General features: G+C 36.7%; 1 protein-coding gene and 1 long non-coding RNA gene across 2 annotated transcripts in view; one reads left to right on the forward strand and one right to left on the reverse strand.

Annotated features, from left to right (window-relative positions):
- The window catches only part of LOC147915875 (uncharacterized), an 82,667-nt gene that overhangs the window by 40,398 nt on the left and 19,303 nt on the right, over positions 1–22,966 (forward strand). The window lies entirely within an intron of this gene.
- The window catches only part of ENPEP (glutamyl aminopeptidase), a 79,227-nt gene continuing 64,844 nt past the window's right edge, over positions 8,584–22,966 (reverse strand). Inside the window, exons 14-20 of the mRNA XM_004426578.3 lie at positions 21,437–21,587; positions 20,350–20,423; positions 20,136–20,240; positions 19,877–20,047; positions 17,863–18,003; positions 10,403–10,481; positions 8,584–9,379 (exon numbers count right to left, since the gene is read on the reverse strand). Coding sequence (XP_004426635.1) covers positions 9,227–9,379; positions 10,403–10,481; positions 17,863–18,003; positions 19,877–20,047; positions 20,136–20,240; positions 20,350–20,423; positions 21,437–21,587 — 874 coding nt within the window. The 3' untranslated portion in view covers positions 8,584–9,226. The remainder of the gene's footprint in view (positions 9,380–10,402; positions 10,482–17,862; positions 18,004–19,876; positions 20,048–20,135; positions 20,241–20,349; positions 20,424–21,436; positions 21,588–22,966) is intronic.

Below are 22,966 nucleotides of genomic sequence, written 5' to 3' on the forward strand. Positions count from 1 at the left end.
TTTGTTCTTATTCTGTTAACGTAATATATTACATTGATTGATTTTCAAATGTCAAAATAACCTTGCATTCTTGGATAAATTCCACTTGGCACTTGGTCATGGTCTTTAATCTTTTTTCTGTGTTGCTGGATTTGGTTTGCTCGTATTTTATTGAGGATCTTTGTGTCTATATTCAAAAAGGATATTGGTCTGTAGTTTTGTTTTGTTTTTTTTTTTTTCATTTGATGTCTTTGCCTGGTTTTGGTAGCAGAAAATAATAATGACCTGATAGAATAAACTGAAAAATGTTCCCTCCTCTTATATTTTTTGCAAGAGTTTGTGAAGGATTGGTGCTAATTTTTCCTTAAATGTTTGGTAGAATTTACTAAGGAAGCCATCTGGTCCTGGGCTTTTCTTGGCGGAAGGTTTTTTTTATTACTAAATCAATCTCTTTACTTGTTAAAAGTCTATTCAGATTGTCTATTTCTTCTTGAGTCAGTTTGATAGTTTGTGTTTTTCCAGGAATTTTTTCATTTCATCTAAGTTATTTAATTTGTTGGCATACATTTGTGCATAGTGTTCTCTTATAATCATTTTTACCTCTGTAAGATTGATAGTGATGTCCCCTCTTTCATTCTTGATTTTGATAATTTGTCTTCTCACTTTTTTAAATAAAAGTTTGTCAATTTTGTTGTTCTTTTCAAAGAACCAATTTTTGGTTTCATTGACTTCTATTATTTTTCTCTTCTCTATTTCATTTCCTTCTACTCTAATCTTTACTATTTCCTTTCCTCTAGGTTCTCTGGGTTTAGTTTGCTCTTCTTTTTCTAGTTTCCCAGGGTGAAAGCTTAGATTATGGATTTGAGAGCTTTCTTCTTTATAATATAGATGTTCAGAGCTATGAATTTCCCTCCAAGAACAGCTTTTGCTGCATATTTTAAATTTGCTGTGTTGTGTTTTTGCTTTCATTCATCTCGAGGTATTTTCTAATTTCTCTTTTGCTTTCTCCTTTGATCCATTCGTTATTTAGGAGTGTGTTCTTCAATATCTGCATTCTTATGAATTTCCCAAATTTAGTTTTGTTTTTGATTTCTAATGTAATTCTATTATGGTTGGAGAACACTTTGTATAATTTCAATTCCTTTACATTTATTGAAGCTTGTTTTCTGGCCTAACATATGGTCAATCCTGAAGAATGTTGCCTGTGCACTTTAGAAGAATGTGTATTAAACTGTTGTTGGGTGCAGTGTCCCATACGTGTCTGTTAGGGGCATTCTCTTTTAATGATTGTCATTTTTGAAGTAAGAAAGGAAGTATTAGACTGAGAAAATAAAGAGAGCAACGTTTTGGTTGAGAGGAACACTGACTATGTAAGTTACATGTACAAAAAATAAGAAAAGAGTTATGAGTATTCCCTAAAAACTATGTTGCCCTCATCTCCTCTTCTGGACCTTATCCCTACTTAGATCATCAGATCATATCCTTTTAATAGACAAGTATGTATCATTACAGAAGAGTGAGGATTCAAGGATACAGAATGAGGCTTTGCAGTTGACAATCTTTTTTTTTCTCATAAAGTAACATACTATAAAATTTTTTAAAAAAATTAAATTGATACCTTCATAAAAGTTAAAATTCTCTCTAGGCATTTTAAAATACATAATATAATAGTCTTATTATAGTATGGTTAAATTCACATGGTTAAATTCACAAACCGATATGTTTTAGGCTCTGTGCTAGATCCTACTTCATTAAAATTTTTTTTTTTCTTCTTGTAGTTTAGCTTCTCCCCTCAGTGTCTATGCTCAATTTATTTGTTGGGGGAGAGGAGTTCTTTTACTTGTTTTTCATGTGGCTCTGGAAGTTCAATGATTGATTGCCTTTGTTTTAATGATAATTAATACAACATTGGTCTCAGTTACGAGGGCTATTATTTAATTTTTCTCTCTCTTAGTTTTCAAATGGAGAAAAAGAATTCGCCTTTTTTCTCTACAGGAATATTGGAAAACAGAAGATTCCTTCCATATATGATGATATTTATGACAATTGTCTTATCTTCCCTTTCTTTTCAACTAAATGCTCCCTTCCTCTGTCCTTCTCTCCCTTCATTCTTCCCTTTTTTCTTTTTCCCTTTCTTCCATAATGTTTTCCTTCCTTTCTTCCATCCAGTAACAATTGTTCACCCTTCCTATTAGCTTTAAAAATTTATTTTCCGTGACATTCTCCCCTAGTTATATAATTTGTTTCTTGGGATAATGTGAAGGAGCATTGTATTGGAGTTTTCATTGAAAGTGAGAGAATTTCAATTTAAACGAGTTTAAATGTAGAGAAGATTTATAGGCTCCTGTATTTCAATGAGCCTATGAGGGAATGTCTGTATACAGGCAGCTAGATTCAGGAGCTCAAATAATGTGGTCAGTGCTCTGTATCCTTACTCTTTCAGCTCTGCTTATTTCTGCTTGGCTTCCCTCCATGTGGAGAAAACAGCCCCAGGAATCTCCTAGTGTAACAACCCCAACAGAAGGAGGACTTCTTTTCTCTAAAATCTGTATATCACAACCCCAGAATACAATAATTCGCTCTGCTTGGGTCAAGTGGTCACTCCCGAGCTTACCACTGTGATCGTGGGGATGGGGTACTACAGTGGGACGGTGGGAGGTGGGGGAAGGAGGCACTGTGATATTTAGTGCTATCAAGATCACGTGGAGTCCTGATGATGAAAAATGCAGTTTAACAACCAGCTTCATCTTTGAATGAAAATGTAAAGATCTTTCGGAATTAATAATGGAAATTCTTGAAACTGGAAGTAGAAACAATTTTAAGGAGGCAAACTTCTGTACTTTGGCAGAAGGAAAATTGTCGCTATCCATTCAGAGGACATGAGTTCCTCATGAGCCAGTACTGCTCTGTGAGTTAGTTTAGTGAGGCTCCAAAAGGGGAAGGCAACTTTTTTTTAATAATAGCTTTATTGAGATATAATTCATTTACTGCAAAATTCATCTGTTTAAGGTATTACAATTTGGTGATTTTTAGAGTATTCACAGAGTTGTGCAACCATCACCATTACCTAATATTAGAACATTTTCATCACCTCGAAAAGAAAGCATTAGCAGTCATTTCCCATATCCTCTTCCTGAACCCTGACAACCACTTACCTACTTTGTGTCTCTCTAGATTTGCCTATTCAGAACGTTTCATATAAATAGAATTACGTGTGGCCTTTTGTGACTAGCTTCTTTCACTTAGCGTAATATTTTCAAGGTTCATCCATGTTAAAATAGTATCATCACTTCATTCCTTTTTATGGCCAAAAAATATTCCGTTGTATGGCTATACCATCTTTTGTGTATCCATTCATCGGTTGATGGACATTTGGGTTATTTCCACTTTTTGGTTATTATGAATAATGATTCTATGAACATACATATGTAAGTTTTAGTGTGGACATATATTTTCAACGTCTTGGGTGTATTCTTAGGAGTGGAATTACTCAATCATTTGGTAACTCGACATATAACCTTTGAGCAACTGGGGAAGTGAACTTTGATGGTTTATCAGTGGTGCATTCTGTTGCGCCTACGTATCCCAGCACAAAAGGGAAACACCCTGCTCCAGCTCTTTTTCCTTTGCCTCAGGGAATAATGTGTTCCAAATGCTACCTATCATAATTTCTCCCATACTCTAAAAATTGTCCAAGGCAGAGTAGACTCTGTGAGGGTCAATCCAGTCCATGAATCTGTTCCAAGCAAAGGACCAGCTTGCAGCTTTTTATATACTAAGGTCAATGGGCAGGAAAGGAACAGTGGGTAAAATGAAAATATAAACCAAAACAAAATAGGCAGTTGCACTTTGTATCATTCAGGGGTCAGTTCAGGAAATACTCTAGATATTCTAAGCAGAAAAGGATTTAGTTCAGAGAATTAGGCACTTACACATCATTAAAAGGGCTGGAGAAATAGAAGTTAGAGGGTCAGTGCCAAGCTTCTGGTTTCAAGGTCGCATATCACTGCCTTTCTGAACCAGAGGTCAGAAACCGCTATCATCCAGAAGTCAGAAAACTGCTAATGTCAAGTTGGAGCTTCCCTGCACCACAGACATGGTAAATACACAAGGACATGGAATTCAGAGGCTGATAACTCACGCCTACCCCGGAAATGGCTTTCCCCAGCATTGTCCTGGAAAGGAAGTGTTCTCTTATAATCTTTCTCTCTTTTCCTTCCAAATCTCATACAAGTGCATATTGTTGGCAAAACCTAAATCATGTGGAAACTTGGGGAGTGCAGTTTTTAGCATCCCAGCCCGGCCATACAGGAGGATAGGGACATGGTAGATGATGGAAATGGTGGCCCAGTGACAGTAGACAATATCTAGCACATCTTTAAGTCAGACGATCTAAATTGCCATGAAGTCATAAACATTTTATTTATGTGTGTGACTAATATGAATATTTAAGGGCTCTTGAGTGGAATATCAGGTCAAAATATTGTCAATTGCTGAAGTTAGTCAATGTCTTCCCACATTCTCCTTGTCCCTTTGGTCTCATCCTACTCTGTTACCTCTCTGATTCAATTTTTCTTCCAATTGTCTTCTAAATCCACTCCTGAATCTAAGACAACCAGTACCTCAAACAAGGCTCGTCATATAACAGATGCCTTATAAATATTAGTTATTCAAATAAATGAGTGAAGCAAGGAAGGAAGGAAGGAAGACCTTATCCAGTGTTCTCCTCATTATCATTCCTTTCCCAAGCTTCTTTTCCCTCTCAATGATTCTTCAGTTTCTATAACGTCAGGCAGGATTGCTTTAAGTCAGCAGCGTCCTCCTCACTCATCAGTAGGGTGGCTGAGTAATGCCTGCAGCATCTATTCACAAGTTTAAGTGATTCTCAGTTGAGGCACTGATTCTCAACTGGGGCCATTTGGCCTCCCAGAGGACTTTTAGCAACGTCTGGAGACATTTTTGGTTGGGGAAGGTTCTACTGGCAACTAGAGGATAGAGGCCAGGGATGCTGCTAACCATTCCACCATGTGCAGGGTCGCCCTCCACAATGAAGTATTAACAGGCCCCCCAAGTCACTAGTGCTGAGGTCAAGAAACCATGGAGTAGAGTATAGAAGAAGAAGCGAGAAAAAGGGAAAGAAATTGAATGCAAAAGGAGGGAAGGAGTAAAGATGAGACCCAGCAGAGGTAAGCAAACTTTTTCTGTAAGGGACCCAGATGGTAAATATTGTGGGCTTTGTGGGCCATAAGATCTCTCTTGCAACCGTTCAGTGCTGCTCTTGTAGCAGGAGAGCAGCCGTAATCAATACACAAATGAATGTGTGTGGCTGTGTTCCAATAAAAGTTTATTTAAGGACGTTGACATTTGAATTTCATATAATTTTCACATGGCATGAACTATTATTCTTCTTTTGATTTTTTCAACCATTTAAAAATGTAAAAACTATTTTTAGCTTGCAAGGCTTACAAAAATAGGCAGGCAGAAGTTTGTTAACCCCTGATAGAAGACAGAGGAGGAGAAAGAACAGGAAATAAATAACTATGGTAGAGACCATGTTAATTTGGTGTCTAGTTAGTTTAGGCTAGATTATGCTGAGGTAACAGACAACCTCAAAAATCCCGGTGATTTACAATAACAAAGAGTATTTCTCACTCACAATGTATGTGCACTGTGTGCTGGCTAAGTTCTGTTCCATGTTGTTTTCATTCTGGACTTCAGGCTAATAGAGCAGTCTCAATCTGGAAAACTGCTGGATCTAATGGCAAAAGAAGAATGGAGACCATGGCCAACCATGGGCTGGCTCTGGACAATTCTGCCTGAAATCGACATACCTCACTTTCCCTCATATACCCATGCTCAACTTCAATGGGGTGAAATAATGGAATTCTCTCCCAGGGAGGGGCAGTGACTATTTCTGAACAATAAAGTAGCCTGACACATTGCTTATGCTTAGTGCCTTCAGCTGCTTAGTTTTGGTTATTCCTGAACCTGTTTATTATATTCTCCAAACTAGCATCTTAAGTGGGGAGTGGGAGATATCATTATAGTAACAATAATAGCAGCTAATGTTTATTGAGTAATTACTATTTCCCATACATGCATCTTTTACATGCATTTTTGCATTTAATCGTTACAACAACACATTGCAGTAGTAATTATTTTTATCTTCACTTTATAGATGAGGAAACTGAACAACAGTGAGATTAAGGGCACTCAACTATCAAGTAGTTGAAATTCAAATCCAGGTCACTCCAATTTTAAAGCATATGTTTCTACTCTAGCATAGTGGTTAGGAACATAGATTCTGGTGATAAAACAGCGTGGGTTCAAATCCTGGCTGGTGCTGGATAATACTATTATGGCCTCGGGCCAGTTCTGTAACTTCTCTGTTTCAGTTTCTCCATCTGTAAATTAGGGATAATAACAGTACCTGCTTCTTGGGGCTTTTGTAAAGTTTAAATATAGAAATTAATGTATGTGAAGTGCTAGTGTTTAAAACAGTGCTTGGTAAAAAGAAAAAAGTGTTTGCTGTTATTATTATTATTTAGCAATGTTTTGGGAAGTTCCATTGGTAATTCTACTCCCCTTCCTTCTGTTCCTTCCTTACCCCCAAACCCCTTTGAGAATTACTGTTCTAGCTTTCTGTTTCCACCTTGTATTTATCTATTTCTGGCCTAACTTCACCAACATGGAGAGTAAACTGCAGGAATACTGTTCCCTTCAACCCAGCTGTGTCTCTGCTTCTCAGACCTTCCTCTCCTGTCAGTGTTAAGTTCATGGTTTATTATCTAAATGCCTAGTTTATGTTTATGTGGGTGTATAGCAATGATCTGGAATACAGGATGCCTAGAGGGAAGGCAGTGATACCGGCCCTGCTTCTTACTACACGACCTTGCTGATCATTTCTTCCAGTTAATTCTTTGATGCTGTTGCTGTGGTTTAACTTTGGAAACAAGATACTAATTTTTTTTCCCCTGTGAAAATTGTGACAAGACCAAGGAAGCACAGTGGTAAACTCTTCTTGGCATAGACCTATCTATTGGTCATCAGCCTTTTAAAAATCAGATACTGTTCGAGAAGGGGCTGATGGGCTAGTGGAGTTATATGACAAAGTGTGCACAGCTCTTTTTCATGTGGGGTAAAGAGAACTACGTAATTAATTCTCAGTTTTAGTGCTTAAAATGGCATGAAACAGAAAGACATGGAATGAAACAGGATGACTTGTAGGCCTCCTCAAACATATTTTTCTTTTAAAAATTTATTTATTACAGAAAGCAGAAGGATAAACCATCTCACTTCCCTATTTGTCCACTTGAAACAATACAGAGACTTCGAGGGCTGGTTTTGATTGTGGTTGACTTGATGTTAGGGTGTTAATCCCCATGAGGATAGTGGGGTTTTCCTAGTGATTTATGGTGTTAATATGCTTTTTCTTCTGAAGTAATTTAAAATAATATTTTTAAAGTTTTGGTCTGGAAATTTCTTCTTCTTCTTTTTTTTTTTTGTGAGGAAGATTAGCCCTGAGCTAACATCTGTTGCCAATCCTCCTCTTTTTGCTGAAGAAGATTGGCCCTGGGCTAACATCCGTGCTTGTCTTCCTCTACTTTATATGGGACGCCGCCACAGCATGGCTTGATAAGTGGTGCTTTGTGCGCACCCAGGATCCGAACCCACAAACCCCAGGCCGCCAAAGGGGAGCAAGCAAACTTAACCACTACACCACCGGGCCAGCCCCAGGAAATTTCTTCTTTTTTATTACTATTTTTTTCCCAGTCTCCATTTGAATTTGCCAGTTTACCTGTGTGGATTGAGAAGTGATAATTAAGAAACAGCACTAGGAAAGTTTATAAAGTTTGAGAGTACTTGACTAGGGCACATTATTGTGTAAATAAAGTCAAAACTAAGATTTCAGTTGTTCCCATGTGCTTCCATTATCATCAAGCCAATCTCAAATTTTCTTATGCTTCTGAAGGTTCCAAATAAATTTAGATTTTCTAGATAGAGCAGATTGGAACAGAGTAATTTACCATCTTTTCTGCCTATTGGACTTACATTGTGGATCTGCTAGGCATCAAGATCTATATTAAACATGTTCTTGCCACCAGCTTCTACAAAATTGATGTCTTTAATCAAGTCACGAATATAAATTTGATCAGTGCTATTTTGTGTGGATTAGGATCTAAGGGTTTATACATAAAAGTTCTGTGTAAGAAGACAGATCCTCGGATATGCAGTCATGCTGGAGACATCCGTGGGTTTCCTCATTTCACACTTAGATTGCTAGGTGAGGTCAAAGCTAAATTCTAATTCCATTTAGTTTTATGGAATAATCAGCCTTCTCTCTTTCCTGACCAGTTTCCAATTATTTGGCCCTTTTCCTTTAAAATCCATGGAGCAGAGTTAAGCACTATCTTCCCTCTAATTTCATAGCATATTTGAAGGAGCTTTGTAGGGAATGGAGCAAGATGAGAGAGTACCAAGCATGAAAAAGGCTGGGTTTTTGAACCATATTTGTGTCATGCTCAATTATTTGGGGAACACTGCAGTCATTATTATTCAAGAGTAAAGTGACACTGGGAAACAATATATTTTTTTCAAGTAATCATTCAGATTTATTTTTAAAAGAAGAGGAGAGTTCTCTTGTTGACTTTATAAGAGCAAAAGCAACAGTCAGCCATTTCTTTGGTTAATTCATATAATCCTTGAGTAAAATTTAAGCCCAGTTACTTTGGTAGGATTTAAAGGAGTAAGACATATGTGAATAAAACGATATTAGATCTCTGTAATTCTGAATAATAAAATAAAGATTAAGATGGTAAGATTGGTTCCTGAAGTACTGGTATTTAAACTTTAAAAATCAATCAAGAGAGAAGATTAAGTGGTGTTTCTTTGGTACTAAAAATGTAAAGCTAAGACCAACTTGTTCTATTTTCACAGATTTCAGATACAAAGTTTGATATTTAAAGACATTAAAATGGCTATTAACTTCTCTTCAGTTTGTAAAGAATGTTCTATGAAGTACACTTAGAAGAAATCCCTGAGTACATTAACTACTCTATTAGTATCTTTCTTCATAAACAAAGAGGAATAGTTTTAAAGCTTTGCAAGTCGTATAAGGAAACACAATACTTAGCAAAAGCAGTGTCTACGTATAAGGCTTCCTCCCTAGTGCCTGTAAATCAGGCCACCAAATGCTTAACAGGAGAAACAATGGATTCACAAAATTAAAAGATGATGTTTGAACACATTAATCATTCCTAGTTAAATCAAGAAACCATTGTCTTATGCTGTCTCTATTTTGTTTTAGCCACTCGATATTGTTTTTGACTGTTTCCAGCACTTGCTCCCTGGGCGTTTCTCCTGCTCCAGCTTCTGGATATCTGTTGAAGAAGCTCTCCATCTATAGAAGAGAAGGAAGTGAGAAAGTCATTTTAAGCCCAATAATTCCTCAAGAATTTCATTTTCAAACTGAATTTGTGTCCTTCTTCCCTGGAAATGCAGTATCACTACACAGCATTGAGATACATCTCTTGGTGCATCGTTTCGATTGAGCCCATCCCTCAGATTAGGGATTATTACCCAGGGCTCTGGACGCCTGGCGGCACGTCAAGCCTTGAGGCTCTGACACATTGTGGCAGGAGGGCCACGAGCTAGTGGCTGGCATGCCCATTTCTGCTTCTGCTCGTTTCTCTATTTTCTGTGCATTCCCCAGGGTGTTCTCAGCAAAATCTGGTCGGTGGAATGATGACTTTGCTTAGCCTTTAACTCCAGGAGTCTGGAGTATTTTAATATACTTTCAGTTCACTTATTATGGACTCATAAAGAAATCTCTGTTAAAATTTGTTCTATCTTCCCTCTTTCCTCCAAAACCCTCCTCAAAACTCAATCATCATATCATTTGCTATTTACAAAAATAAGAATTATTTTTTTTCTCAACACAGAGGAATGTTAACATTCTGATATCTAATACACAGATATTGAAACTTCGTATAATCTCTATTTGTCCACATTAATGGACATTTTTCTCCCCTGGGAATTGAGATATTTGAAACCTGAAAGATTTGGGTTTAGTTTTGAAATTCCAAAACTATAAATTCTGAAAGGAATCAAATCTTGACGAGCTTATTCCAGGGTTACATTTACCAGGAGAGAGGGACACTGCTTAGGTACTGAGGGGTCTCATGGAGCCTTTTGAGCCTCCCAAGGCCTCACCTTTCTCAGATTTTAAACTTTGTTTGTTTCTTGGTTATTTGATTTCTTTTTTCAGTTTAGAAAAAAATAGGTACACCTTTAATTAGATATAAGAATTACTTTTTTCTCCTTGTCTTCTGTGATCTGAATAGAGAAAATACCATTTCTGCTTTTCTAAAAAAGTTTAATTCTGTTTCTCTCTAGACAAATGTAGAGAAGTTTATCTTCATACCTCCCAGAGCTGTAGTTCAGTGTTGAATGGCTCTGCTATGGTGACGATCCGGCCAAGGGTTCTGTCAGTGATTGTGAATCTGAAGAGAAGTTGAGGGGAGGATAAGTACCCAGAACTTTACATCTTTTGTCTAGACACAAATCTTTCCTTTTTATTTTGTGGGTTTTCTAAAAAGTAATTTTCAAAGTAAGCAAAACACTGTAAACAAAAACATTCAATTTAAAATAATTCTCTTCAGGAGAAATTCTTAGTAAATTCTGCACTTTTTCTAAGTTTCACACCCTTTTCCCCGCTGCAGTAGATGCTTGTTGTATTCCCCACATCTGTTCTCCTTCCTTCCTGCACACATGAGAACCCAGCTGGAGACTGCGTTTCCCAGCCTCCCCCACGGCTGGGTGCAGGTGGGGCCCTGCTCGCATCCACGGACAGGAGCAGAGGCGCTAGGGTCAACTTCCGCCTCCTCCCGTGAGTGAAGGGAAATTGCTCGCCGTCGACTCCTTGTTTTTGTCTCCCTTCCTACAAACTTCAACCGCACAGATGCGATGATGGAGTCCTAGGCCTCATGGAGCAGAACCACCCTGACAACCTGGAATGCTCCTCTCAGGAGCCTAACGTGCGTGAGAAACAGTACTTTTGTCCATTATGCTGGTGCGTTTCTGTGTCTGTGTTACAGGAGAGCAGCTCGGCCCCCTTTATCCTAACTAATATTCTAACTATGCATCTTCCTGTAGGGACAGAAATTTGCATATAGGCTATTTTTTCCTCTTTTAAACAGCCTTATTAGCTACTTGCATATTTGGGTTATGATCTATATCAGCCTTGCTAAGCAAAGACATTTGCAGCTAAGTGCAAAGATAGGCTTTTAGAGATGATATTCTATTCCTGCCCCTTTTGCACTTTCTCTCTTAAAGAGTAAGACTCAGAAATTTCCTTACAGATCCTACTGCAAATGATTGTGATACAGGTAAAAATCTCATCACAACTAATCACAGCGCACGATAAACACAAAAATTAGGTCTAACACTTGAATTGTTGGAATGTTGGGGAGCGATAAAAGAAAACAAATCGATATATAAAGAAGTAATAAACAAGCAGGAGGAGAAATTTTATGTTTAAAAATTACCACACAACAAAAGCAGAAACCATGAAGATAAAAATTGATAAAGTTTGCTGCATGCACATTTTAAAAAGTTTTATACTAGAAAACAAACTGCCATAAAATTAAAAATCAAATTTTATTATTTAGTTTTAATAAAGAACAAATATTTTCACTATATAAAGAACCCTTATAAATTGGTAAAAGGGAGAAATATGCCAATGTGAAATTAGCAAAGAATGAATCAGGAGATTGCAAAAGAAATATAAAGAGAAAAGACACCAATGGGAAAAAGATGCAATATTCTAATAATTAACCATGATCTTCAGTGTGCTAGGTCCCATGCTCACTCTAATCACAGACAACACTGAATTTAAATCCACTATGTCCTTTCTTCCTTAATATCCTCAGTCATTACCCAAAATGTCAGCTTCTGAGGCATCTATCCTCAATTCTGTCCCGGGAATGTGTGTACTTCCTTGCCTCTGACTGAGCCTCCTAGATCTCTCCAGCTTCTCGAACCCTTCCACCTAGCCCTCTCGAACTACGTCCCCTTACAAGGAATACTACTTCTCATTTGGAAAATGTTTATTTTCCCACCTGCTTTGTAGCACCAGGTCAGAAATGGAGTAAATGGGCTCACACTCCCCATTGCTGCTTCCAGATCCTTCTTCCTCCACTTTCTAAAAACCTCTGTTCCTTCTGGTTATTCCCCCTTATCTTATTCATGGTACACTTTGGCACCTGACTCCGAGTCTTCCTCTCTACTCCAAGCTGTGATTTCAAGGTCCACATGGATGACCGATAGAACGTCTTAGCTCCTTTAGTTTCTTGACCCCCTCATTTCCCGTATATCTTCTCCACTCCTCCTCAGCCACCGACTCCTACGGTCATAGCTTGTGCTCATCCAGAAACTCTGTGCCAAACACCCTCCCTCTTCCCTTCCTCCCCACAAAGATGACCTCGCCTTCTAATTCCCAGAGAAAACACATGGTACTGCCTACATCTTTTAGCTTACTAACACAGACTTATTTTCCTCCTGTCACCTGTGCTTTGATTCCCATTTCTCCTCACTTTCTTAAAAACTTTATTTTTAAAAAAATCTTTTTTTCTGTCTTTCATGTTAAACCTCTCATTCTTCAGTGGACCTTTCTCATCAGCTTTTAAATATACTAAACATATTAAAAATATCTTGCATATAAAAAAAGAAAAAAATCTTCTCCTTGATCTGGCATTTCTCTCTTAATATCCTTTCTCTCACTTCCCCATTCATAGTCAAACTTTTCAAGAGATTTCTCTACATTTCTTATCTCCCTCTCCTCATCACTGGCTCATTTATTGATTTGCTTCAATTGGGGTTTTGCCCCCATCACTCTAGTGAATTTCTAGAGTTGCCAGTAGCTTTTACACCAATAAATCTAATGGGTGTTTTTTAGTCTTTGATTTACTCAAACCTTAAGTAGCATTTGACAAGGGACTATAACCTCCTCGAAATAATCTCCATTTCATCTCAGAAGAGACTCAGAGGCGTCATATATGGCAAATTGAACTCATTGTTCTCCTTCTGCAAACTTTATCTTTTCTAGAGACCTAGGCATCATTCTTGTCACCTCACTTTCGTCTCCCGTTTCTGATGTTCCACCAAATTCTAAATGTTGTCGTTATCTCTCCCTCTTCACCCTCACGTCCAGTGTCCAGTCCACCGCTCTCCTCTGCTGGGATGACTGCAGTAGCTCTCTAACTGCTTTTCCCAAATTTTCTCTGGCCCCCAGCTAGGTCTGTGCTTTACCTTACCACAAGAGCTTTCTTTCCCAAGTAAAATCGATCCTTTCACTTTCTTACTTTAAAACGCTTTAGTGACTTACCGTGGCTCTTAGAACAAAAGCTCAAATCTTAAGTGATCCTGCAAAGCTTGACTCTTATCTTTCCACTTTTCTGGTAGTAGCCATTCAACCAGGAATGCTTTACTTCTTGTTCAGCTAGTTAATACCTACCCTTCCTTCAGAACTCAGCTCAGCCACCACTTCTTAGAGGAAGCCTTTACTCCCAACTTCTCTTGACTTGGTCAGTTTCCCCTCTACACTCTTTCATTGTGCCCTGCACCTCTTCTATTGGTAGTTATTACAGCTTTAAGTATACAAGTATTTGTGTGATTCTTTACTTAATATTGATCTCCGTCACTAGACTCTAAGCTCCATGAGAACGGAGAACCAGATCTACTCCCTATTGCTGTATCTTCAATGCCAAGAATAGTGCCTACCACCTAGTAGATGCGCCACAGTATTTACTGGATGGAAGACTTTTAATTTAAAATGAGATATTAGGTTTCATCTATTGAATTAACAAGGATATTTTAAATTGACAACACTGGGGCCGGCCCCGTGGCTTAGCAGTTAAGTGCACGTGCTCTGCCGCTGGCGGCCCGGGTTTCAGATCCTGGACACGCACACACTCACCGCTTGTCCGGCCATGCTGAGGCGGCATCCCACATACAGCAACTAGAAGGATGTGCAACTATGACATACAACTATCTACTGGGGCTTTGGGGAGAAAAAGAGGAAAAAAAAAGGAGGAGGATTGGCAATAGATGTTAGCTCAGGGCCAGTCTTCCTCAGCAAAAAGAGGAGGATTGGCATGGATGCTGGCTCAGGGCTGATCTTCCTCACAAAAAAAAAAAAAATTGACAACACTTAGTATTGGCAAAGGTTAGAAAAATAGACAAAGTTATTAGTGAAATTTTTTTCTGGATGGCAATTCTGTAACATTTATCAGAAACTCTAATAATGAACACATCCTTTAACACAGCAGTATTACTTCTAGTATTATTTGTATCCTAAGGAAATTGTCAAGGACATTAAAAAGAACAAAGAGATTCAGTTTCAAAGATGTTCATCAACACATTATATTTATAGTGGAAAGTTTGGAACAATTCTATTATCCAACAGATGGAGATTGCCTAAATAAACTAAGATGCATCTACACACTGTGAGCATGAAAAATAACATTGAAGAAGTACACTCAATGTCATGAAAAGACATCCACAACATAAGGTTGTGTGAAAAAAAAAAAGCAGATTATAAAACCAAATGTATAATAAGGTTCCCTTTCTGTAAATAAATAAATAAACAGAAAAATAACTCAGCGAAAAACAGTAGTGTGACAATAGGAGTTATTTCTAGGTTGTAGGATTCTGAGTGACTTTTTATCCTTATTTTTGCTTATCTGCATTTTGTGCAAAACAGTATATGTCCATTTTGTAATAAGAAAATGAGAATTCAAAAAAGGAAATCAGGGCCGGCCCTGTGGCTTAGCGGTTAAGTGCGCGAGCTCCGCTACTGGCAGCCCGGGTTCGGATCCGGGCGCACACCGACGCACCGCTTCTCCGGCCATGCTGCGGCAGCGTCCCACATACAGCAACTAGAAGGATGTGCAGCTATGACATGCAACTACCTGCTGGGGCTTCGGGAAAAAAAAAGGAGGAAGATTGGCAATAGATGTTAGCTCAGAGCCAGTCTTCCTCAGCAAAAAGAGAAGGATTAGCATGGATGTTAGCTCAGGGCTGATCTTCCTCAAAAAAAATAAATAAATAAAAGAAAATAAAAATTAAAAAAAAAAGGAACTCATGCTAAGTTGCTAAAATGGTATTCTATAGATTCAAAAAAAGTCTGCTAATTACAGGCAAGAAACAATGTTTCTCAGTGACCTTCTGTAATTTTTGTAATATACTTCTGTTTTGTTCTTAGTGACTAAAAGTTAAAGGATATATTTGGGAACTAACAATGAATAGATTTAATAGAGACTGCAATACCTCTATAAATACCAGAAAAATGTAAGAACAAAATATGTTCATCCCAAGAACCAACATCATATAAAGTGCAGCATTTAATGGGAAATATGCTGTGTATTTATCTTACAGATTGCTTTTAAAATGAAAATAAGGATTTAAATATATCTTAAATATTTTGAAAAATAATTATATTATATGAAGATCATCTTCTTGGACTTAATAGTTACATAAGTATTATTATGTTATCCAAAAGAAATGATTTTGATACACACAAAACTTTTAATTAAGTACTTATTAAATTATTTTGTTTATGAGGTAACGTTTAAATGGTCTCAGTCATGTCCCATTGACTTAATTTTTCATCCATAGTCATAAATTAAAATCAAACTTTATCACCCCACACTACTGACTTATTGAGTTCCTTCAACTTCACAGTTTCATCTAAGAGTTTAGTGGAATAAACAAAAGCAGAGAATAATTTCTGAAGTATCTTTGGAACTTCAGGGTTAAGTCTCAAACTGGAGAGGACATTAGTGGTGTGGCCATCAGTTGTCATAAAAATCACATGAGAACAGCTTTATAAAAAAAGCAGCATAGTTATTTTAGGATGACAATAAATTGTTCAGAAATGGAGGCAGTAAAACCACTCACTCTGCAGTCTGGAAAACATTCAAGAGTTTGGAATTATTTGGATAAAGCTTGGCTCATTTCTGTTTAATTTGTCTCATCCAATTTTAATGAGGAAATTCTATTTATTCAAACTAAACATAATTAATATTGGATGTTTTTTGGTGTGTCTGACGTGGTTATTGTATCATTTTATGTTTGAGGCTATTTGAAATAATACCTCATGAGAAGTAGATCATTAGACTATGAAGAAATATTACAAGTCTTGGGCAAGGTTTTTGGAATTAGTACTGGAAATAATTTATCAATTTATTTTTCTTGAAAAAAATTCAATATTAAGTCTAATAGATTTATTTTAACGCCATATGTTTATCACTTTTATGACAAGGTAACACCTGTTCTGTTCTACTTCTTAATTTTTTAAGAGATATAACAATGAACTAATTTTTAAAAATGAAAAATGTGTTATTTGAAATAAATTATACAAGAGCTATTCTAATAGGCCTTGAGGAATACTCTGTTTAATAAACAATAAGGTAATAGCCATTTTATTATGCAAAATGAACATTATTTACTTATCTTTTCACAATAATTCAGAAGTAAGCATTGTTCATCTACATAGGTTTCTTGCAGCATATACCAAAATTAAAATTTTATAGTCTTTTTGATTAAAACAAAATATGCATACATGTCGTTAGTCATATGTCTTTCAAAATGGAAGGTGTTATCTTGCTTAATATGAACTGTTACCCCTAGACAACAACAGGTTCTCAACAGGTGGCGGTATTAATTCTAAACCAAGCATTTCATTGAAACAATTATAAACACATGAACAACGCGTCACACACACACACACACACACACACACACGTGAGTGCCAATCAATTTTCATAGAGATGGATGAGCAGTTACACTCAATTGTTGCAAGAACAGGAAAGGCAAAAATTTATTACAAATAAGCAAAAGCAATGTAGGATATCTTGTTGAGAACTAGAGATATAATCTGGATCTCAGAAGGATGAGAAATGTGAATGAACAGAATGGCACTCTGGTGAATTGTAGGAAAGAGAACAGAAATAAAAGTTATCATTCTAGTTAGTATTTCTGATAAGGCAGTCATTATCAACTACGCAGTGTTGATGGGAAGACAGCAGAGATGAGAAGGGGGTAACAGAGGCTATTTCCTGGTGTAGGGATTACAGATGGTAAAGGTGTTTTGGTCAATATTTACATGTTTATTTTGGACATATAATCTATATTCTATTTTGTACTCTGTCAAAAAAATATCTTTCTAATGGAAATAAGCCTTAAATTTAGAGGATCAAGACCAAGAATAGCAATATTTCTTCTATATGGGGCTGAAGAAATAAGAAATTTGGGGAAGTATCTCTTTCGTGGATTTGCTCTTCTCTTATCATTATCATTTCCCATTTTAAAACTGCTACTGCCTGGGAAATAGATTTCTTTTACAAATTTTTCAAAACATCTAAAGTTTAATTATCTGATGGAGAGGTAGAAGTTATCATCCATATAAGCTCAGTAAGATATAGGGCTCTAATTTGAGCCCAGGTCCAGGAATTCTCATTTAGTTTTCATTAAACATTAATTGAGAACTAAACGTGTGCCTGGGTTTTGGTAGGTCCTAGCACAGCAGGCAGAATTATAGTAACTTGTTTTAACCAAACTAAAAATAATACGATTTAGGCCTCTCTCCAGATCTCAGAATTCTATACATCAGTTGGAAACAGTACTTTCCAGACTAGGAATTACACCCAAAATTAACCAGTATATTGCTCCCCTAGAAGGAAAATACCATGATCCTTTTCCTCTGATAATAGACCATTTCAGATAGTGTACAGATGTCAGAGAAAGTACAGCAAGCAGAAAAAGAAAGAACTTGCGAATGGTATCAAACAAAGAGCACAACAAACCCTCATCTGCTCATCCCACCTGTCGACCAGATACTCCCAATTGAGTTGTATCCACTTCCAGGCCATGGTCTTCCCGTAGCTGTTATACGAGATGTAACGGATGACTGTAAACACGTCCTGGGTTTTAATGATGCTTGAGTCCTTGACCAAATCCAAATACCTGCAAGAAGTCAACAGAAAAGCCATTCAAAATGAACTTCTGATAGTCACCCTTAGCTAAATTCCAGCAGAACAGAGCTTCCATTCCAGTAACTCAATTCTTGAGGACCCAGCTGACAAAGTTAATTAAATATGATAAATGATAAGACACAATTTAAAATTTTCTAAAATATTTAACTGTTTGTAAAGAACAACCAATGATTTTGAGGACTAATGAAATGTAAACTACAGGAACATGAAAAAGTTGAAGTATTTTGAAAGTACTAAAAACAATAGAAAACAATTTTAACTGTTAATTAAAAAAATTAATTGCATTTATCAAATAGAAGCATTGCACCCACTTACCTATTATCCCACTGCAGTAAAGGAGCCAGTAAATGAAGGGAAAGTATTTATATTCTTATTTTCTAGTTGTCTTATTTGCTCTTCCCTAGATGGTAAGAAACAATCTTCTAATGTAACCTATGTGGTTAGATTAGTTGCCTATAATTAATGCAAATAAGTCCAAGATAAATTAAGTGACCAAGTCAATAGATGTTTATTAAATTTATGCCATGGCTGTACCTAGAGGGAATATCTCGACATGCTCTAGACCATTGAACTTCCAGACTGCACTGGAGTGGTGAGCCCTGAATTTTTGTGCAATTTATCTGTTACTCTCTAGTTCACAAGAGTCTTAGTAAGGTACCTGAGTACTTGCTAATTTTCTCATCAGATACAATCAGCACAATGCCATCAAAGTAATGGATCAATGTGATGTTTTGTGAAATGTCAAGATGATCAAGTTTTTGATAGACTGTCTTAGGGCAGCGAGCAGGAGAACTGACACACAGCCTGAGGCAAGGTGGAGAAGGTGTATTGTTGGCCCTGCCAGGTAAAATCAAACTGCTTCTTGTAATCCTTACAAATTGGTTATTGCATTGTAAGTTACTATTTACATTCTGCCTCTCCCGTGAACCTATAAGTTTCTCAAGGATAGATGTCATGTCTTATTCATTTTTATTCCCACAATCTATATACCTATACATAGAAAGGGCATACTAAGGGTTGGTTAAATGAATGAAGTAAATAACTCAGAAACCATAACTAAGCACAAAAATGAATTAAGGCAGAAGCTTCCTGATTTGGGGCATAGGTATGGAGTAGGAGAAGATTCACAGATGGGCTTCAAGCAGTCTTTGTACCTTCTGAGCAGAATGTCAATACATTTTCTGTGTGTGTTTGCATATTGTGGCAGACACCTCTTCTCTGCTGACAGAGACCAGTTTTGTTCTGGTCTTGGATCAAGGTTTCCTTGATCCTAGGGAAGGTAGACTGCTACCCCAGCCTCAGAGTATCATGACTGGCCCAAATCACCAAAGACATTCAAGTTCATCGTAGTCAGCAAATGATCAAGTGGTAGATTAGTGTATGACCCAGAATGACCCAGCGTGACCCAGGTCTGGCTTATGAGGGGAAGTGGAGATCACTGAGTCTTAGCATAAAAGACAGAGCCTTGTGAGGAGGAACTCTTGCTCCTGTCCTTCTTCCATGGAGCATATTTGTGTGAAGACAATGTTTGCGGCTCTGGAAGTCATGACACATCCACCATGTTGAGGATGGCATAACAGAAGAGAAAGAGCCGAGGTCCTGGATGAAATGTTGAACCAGTGCACACAACTGAAAACTGCCTACCTCCAGAATTCTTTCATATAAGATTACGTTTCTTTATTGTTTAAGCCACTCTTACATGGACATTTTGTTTCTTACAGGGAAAATAATTTTTAATAGATTTTCTTGGAAATATATCATACTTTAATTAGCATTTCAGAGAAACTGAGACACATAAACCATCAAATACCATTCATGTAAGTAGAAAAAAAGCTCCAACTTACCTTGACAAAAGAGTAACATTATTCACTGATGCTAATCCATACAGCAGTTTTTGTTTTTCCTGAGCTAATGACGTTTTCTGGTATTGATCAAGAGCATAGTTCCATGAAGTCTCATTGCCAGAGGTCTGCATTCCATATCGATATACCAGAAGCCTGAGATTTACAGGAAGGCTGGAAGAAGAAACAGTGTTTCCGAGATTTTAATTTCTCATTTCTCAGTTTAAAGTCTTCTAGGGATGAAAACATGGTGAACAGTTACCTTACAGTCCCACTGAGCCACTGCTGAAATAACTGGGAAGCATTGTTCAGGGCTTCTGCATCTCCCATCTTGCACGCGAACCCTAACACAGTGGCACGGAGCAACCTTAGAAAACACACACACACAAAGCTGAGACCTGGAGCACTTTCAACACATCTTAAAACACATAAACAGATATTAAATGAATATTAGTTTTAAAAAGGTAGGAAATAACTTTGTGAGGTGGTCTCCAGCATCATTCCATCCCAGAGAGTCTGCAATGGGCTTCACTTGACCTTGGAAGTAGTCCTGAAATAAAAGCACCATGTACAATGAGTGATAATTTACTATTTATCAAGTCTCCCACTTATTATAACCTACAGCCCCTGTAGTAATCTTTTTTCCTACTAGTTCAGAGAATTTGGGGCCTGTGCTTAGGAAAGTGATGCATTCAGTTCTTATCACATTACAAATTTGCTTCAGTCCTGAAGATAAGAGCACCCTGGATCATTCTCTAATGTTTTATAAAGCTTTGTGTAAGCCCCTTTTAACCTCCACTTCTTAGTTAACGTTTGTAATAAATAGAATAACATCTGGCATACTTACTGCACTAAGAAGATTGCTCAAATGTGATGAAATAATAATAATGATAACTAATATTTGTATATTGCCTGAGGATTTACAAAGGACGTTTACATTATATGATCCTCACTACCTCATTACCATAGACAGCCAAGTGCTGAATTTCTACTAGTCAAAGGAATTAAGCCTCACAAATATTAAATCGTTTGTCTAAGTTCTTTCGTTTAGTGAGTGGAAGAGCTAGAGATTTGAATCTAGAATTTCTTTAACATTACGTATCCTGCCAAAGTGCTGCAGAAATCACAAAGCAAAGCAAAGTATTTAGAATGACTCTCTTATAATAAAATTTCAAAGTGGAAATAAAGGCAGTAAGAATAAAGCAATATAATATTATATTTTGGTGAGAAGATATTCATTTTAACATAGACATATCCATTAAAAATAGGATTGGTTAGTATCTATGGTTTAAAATGTCTATTTTTAATAAAATATTAATTATCATATTCTAACACTAAAATTTACCTTTAAGTGGGGTACTGAACCAGAAATACTAATACATTTCAGGCTGAAAAAAAATGGATAGCATCCCTTTGCTTTGACTAGTCAAGTCACTGTGCTTTCTTTTCATTTCTCTTGGCAGGCAAGAGAAATGTGTCCCCCAGGAAGTCCTCCTCTCAGAAGCCTTCCTATCCTGCTAATGGCTGAACATTTACTTTCATAAGATATAGCATTAACTTCACCTCAATCAAAGGGTATAGCTCGTTATCATCTTCAAACATGCTAATGACGTAGGTTACAGCCGTAATGGCTATCTGCCACGGTATATAGTGCTCTTCCATTCTGAGATACTTGGTCAAGTTCAGAGCCACCTTATAATCTAGAAGTTGAGCTCTAAGAAAGAGAGAAAACCACATTAATTAAAAACCATGGACTAGTTTCCATTTGACTGAAAGTACTAACATGGGGATCATAGAATTAAATGTTAATGAGAATCCTTCTATTAAACCATTAAGAAAATGCGTTTATTGTTGAGGCCCAATCAAAGAAGTTTGTTCACAATGATTTGTTAGTGCTTTCACACATTCAATAGTAAAGAGGAAGACAGAACATTAATATGTACATTTGAAAACCCACTGTGGCAAAATTTCAGATAAAACAAAGGCATTTATCTATATGGTTAACATTGATGAATAGAAACTTTTAAATTTACGGTTCACAAGCTGATTATAATATAGAAGTGCACCATTATAAATGTATCTTATTGAAATTATTTACATTTGATATGAAGAGGAAACATGAATAAGAGTACTCATGAATCATGAATGCTTAAAGCATCCCAAATGAACTTATATTTCCCATTAAAACATTTCCTTTTTTATAAATTTCTCAATAATATTAATACATAAAAATGGATTTTGTTCCTCCAGAAAATTTGAAGTTACTATTGACATTTCAAAGTTTAAATAATCCAATTTCTTCTTCTTTAGAAGGGATTCTAGAACTTTTTTGAAATAATGTTCTCAGAAATCTGTTATGCTTCAAATTTTAGTCTAGATTTTGGAAAGAATCTTACATGGGAATCCTGTCTTTCCAAATTACATTTTAAAAGTTTAAATTACAAAATAAATTTTAAATTATTGAATTGGTAATACTGATGCGTTGAGTCCTATTATATTTGAGGTCGTTTTGTGAATGACAAATAATGTAATTATATCTTGATTTCTCCCCTAACAGCTTGACTAGAGGGTGAATAGTGTTGGAGAAATAGATAAGAATAAAACCCTTTGGCATCATGTGATTTGTGCCAATGAGATACGATGCAGAGTTTGTTTTCAGTTCAGAGAGCTGATTTCTCCTATTTTCTCAGTTCCTGATCGCGTTTAGAAGGATTTATATTTTGGAGCATTCAGCCTGCCTTAATAAAAGTATAAATAATATTGAGAAATGGAGTGTTTTGTTGAGAATGTTTGTTTGTTAAGTAAAAAATTGCATAATTTTGTGTTGACGTTTGAAACTAGAGAATTTTCTCATTTTAATGACTCTGTTTTCCCGGGTGGATAGAGCAACAACTCTGTCCAGTCAGTGTTTTCTTAGGATGCTCAGGAAGAATAGTTGTTGCTCTGAGGATCAAGTTAGCAAAGAGGCTAATGAAAATTTAGGAAGAATGACAGATTATTTGGTCAGAAACCAAGTGCGCTGTACATTTTTGGTAGGTGAGAAGATTAGAAGGAATGGGTCTTGGTTACAAGGGCCGGAACAACTGGCTAATT

The sequence above is a fragment of the Ceratotherium simum genome, chromosome 12 (assembly GCF_057802395.1).
Source record: "Ceratotherium simum simum isolate JZ-2026a chromosome 12, ASM5780239v1, whole genome shotgun sequence".
Lineage (NCBI taxonomy): Eukaryota > Metazoa > Chordata > Mammalia > Perissodactyla > Rhinocerotidae > Ceratotherium > Ceratotherium simum.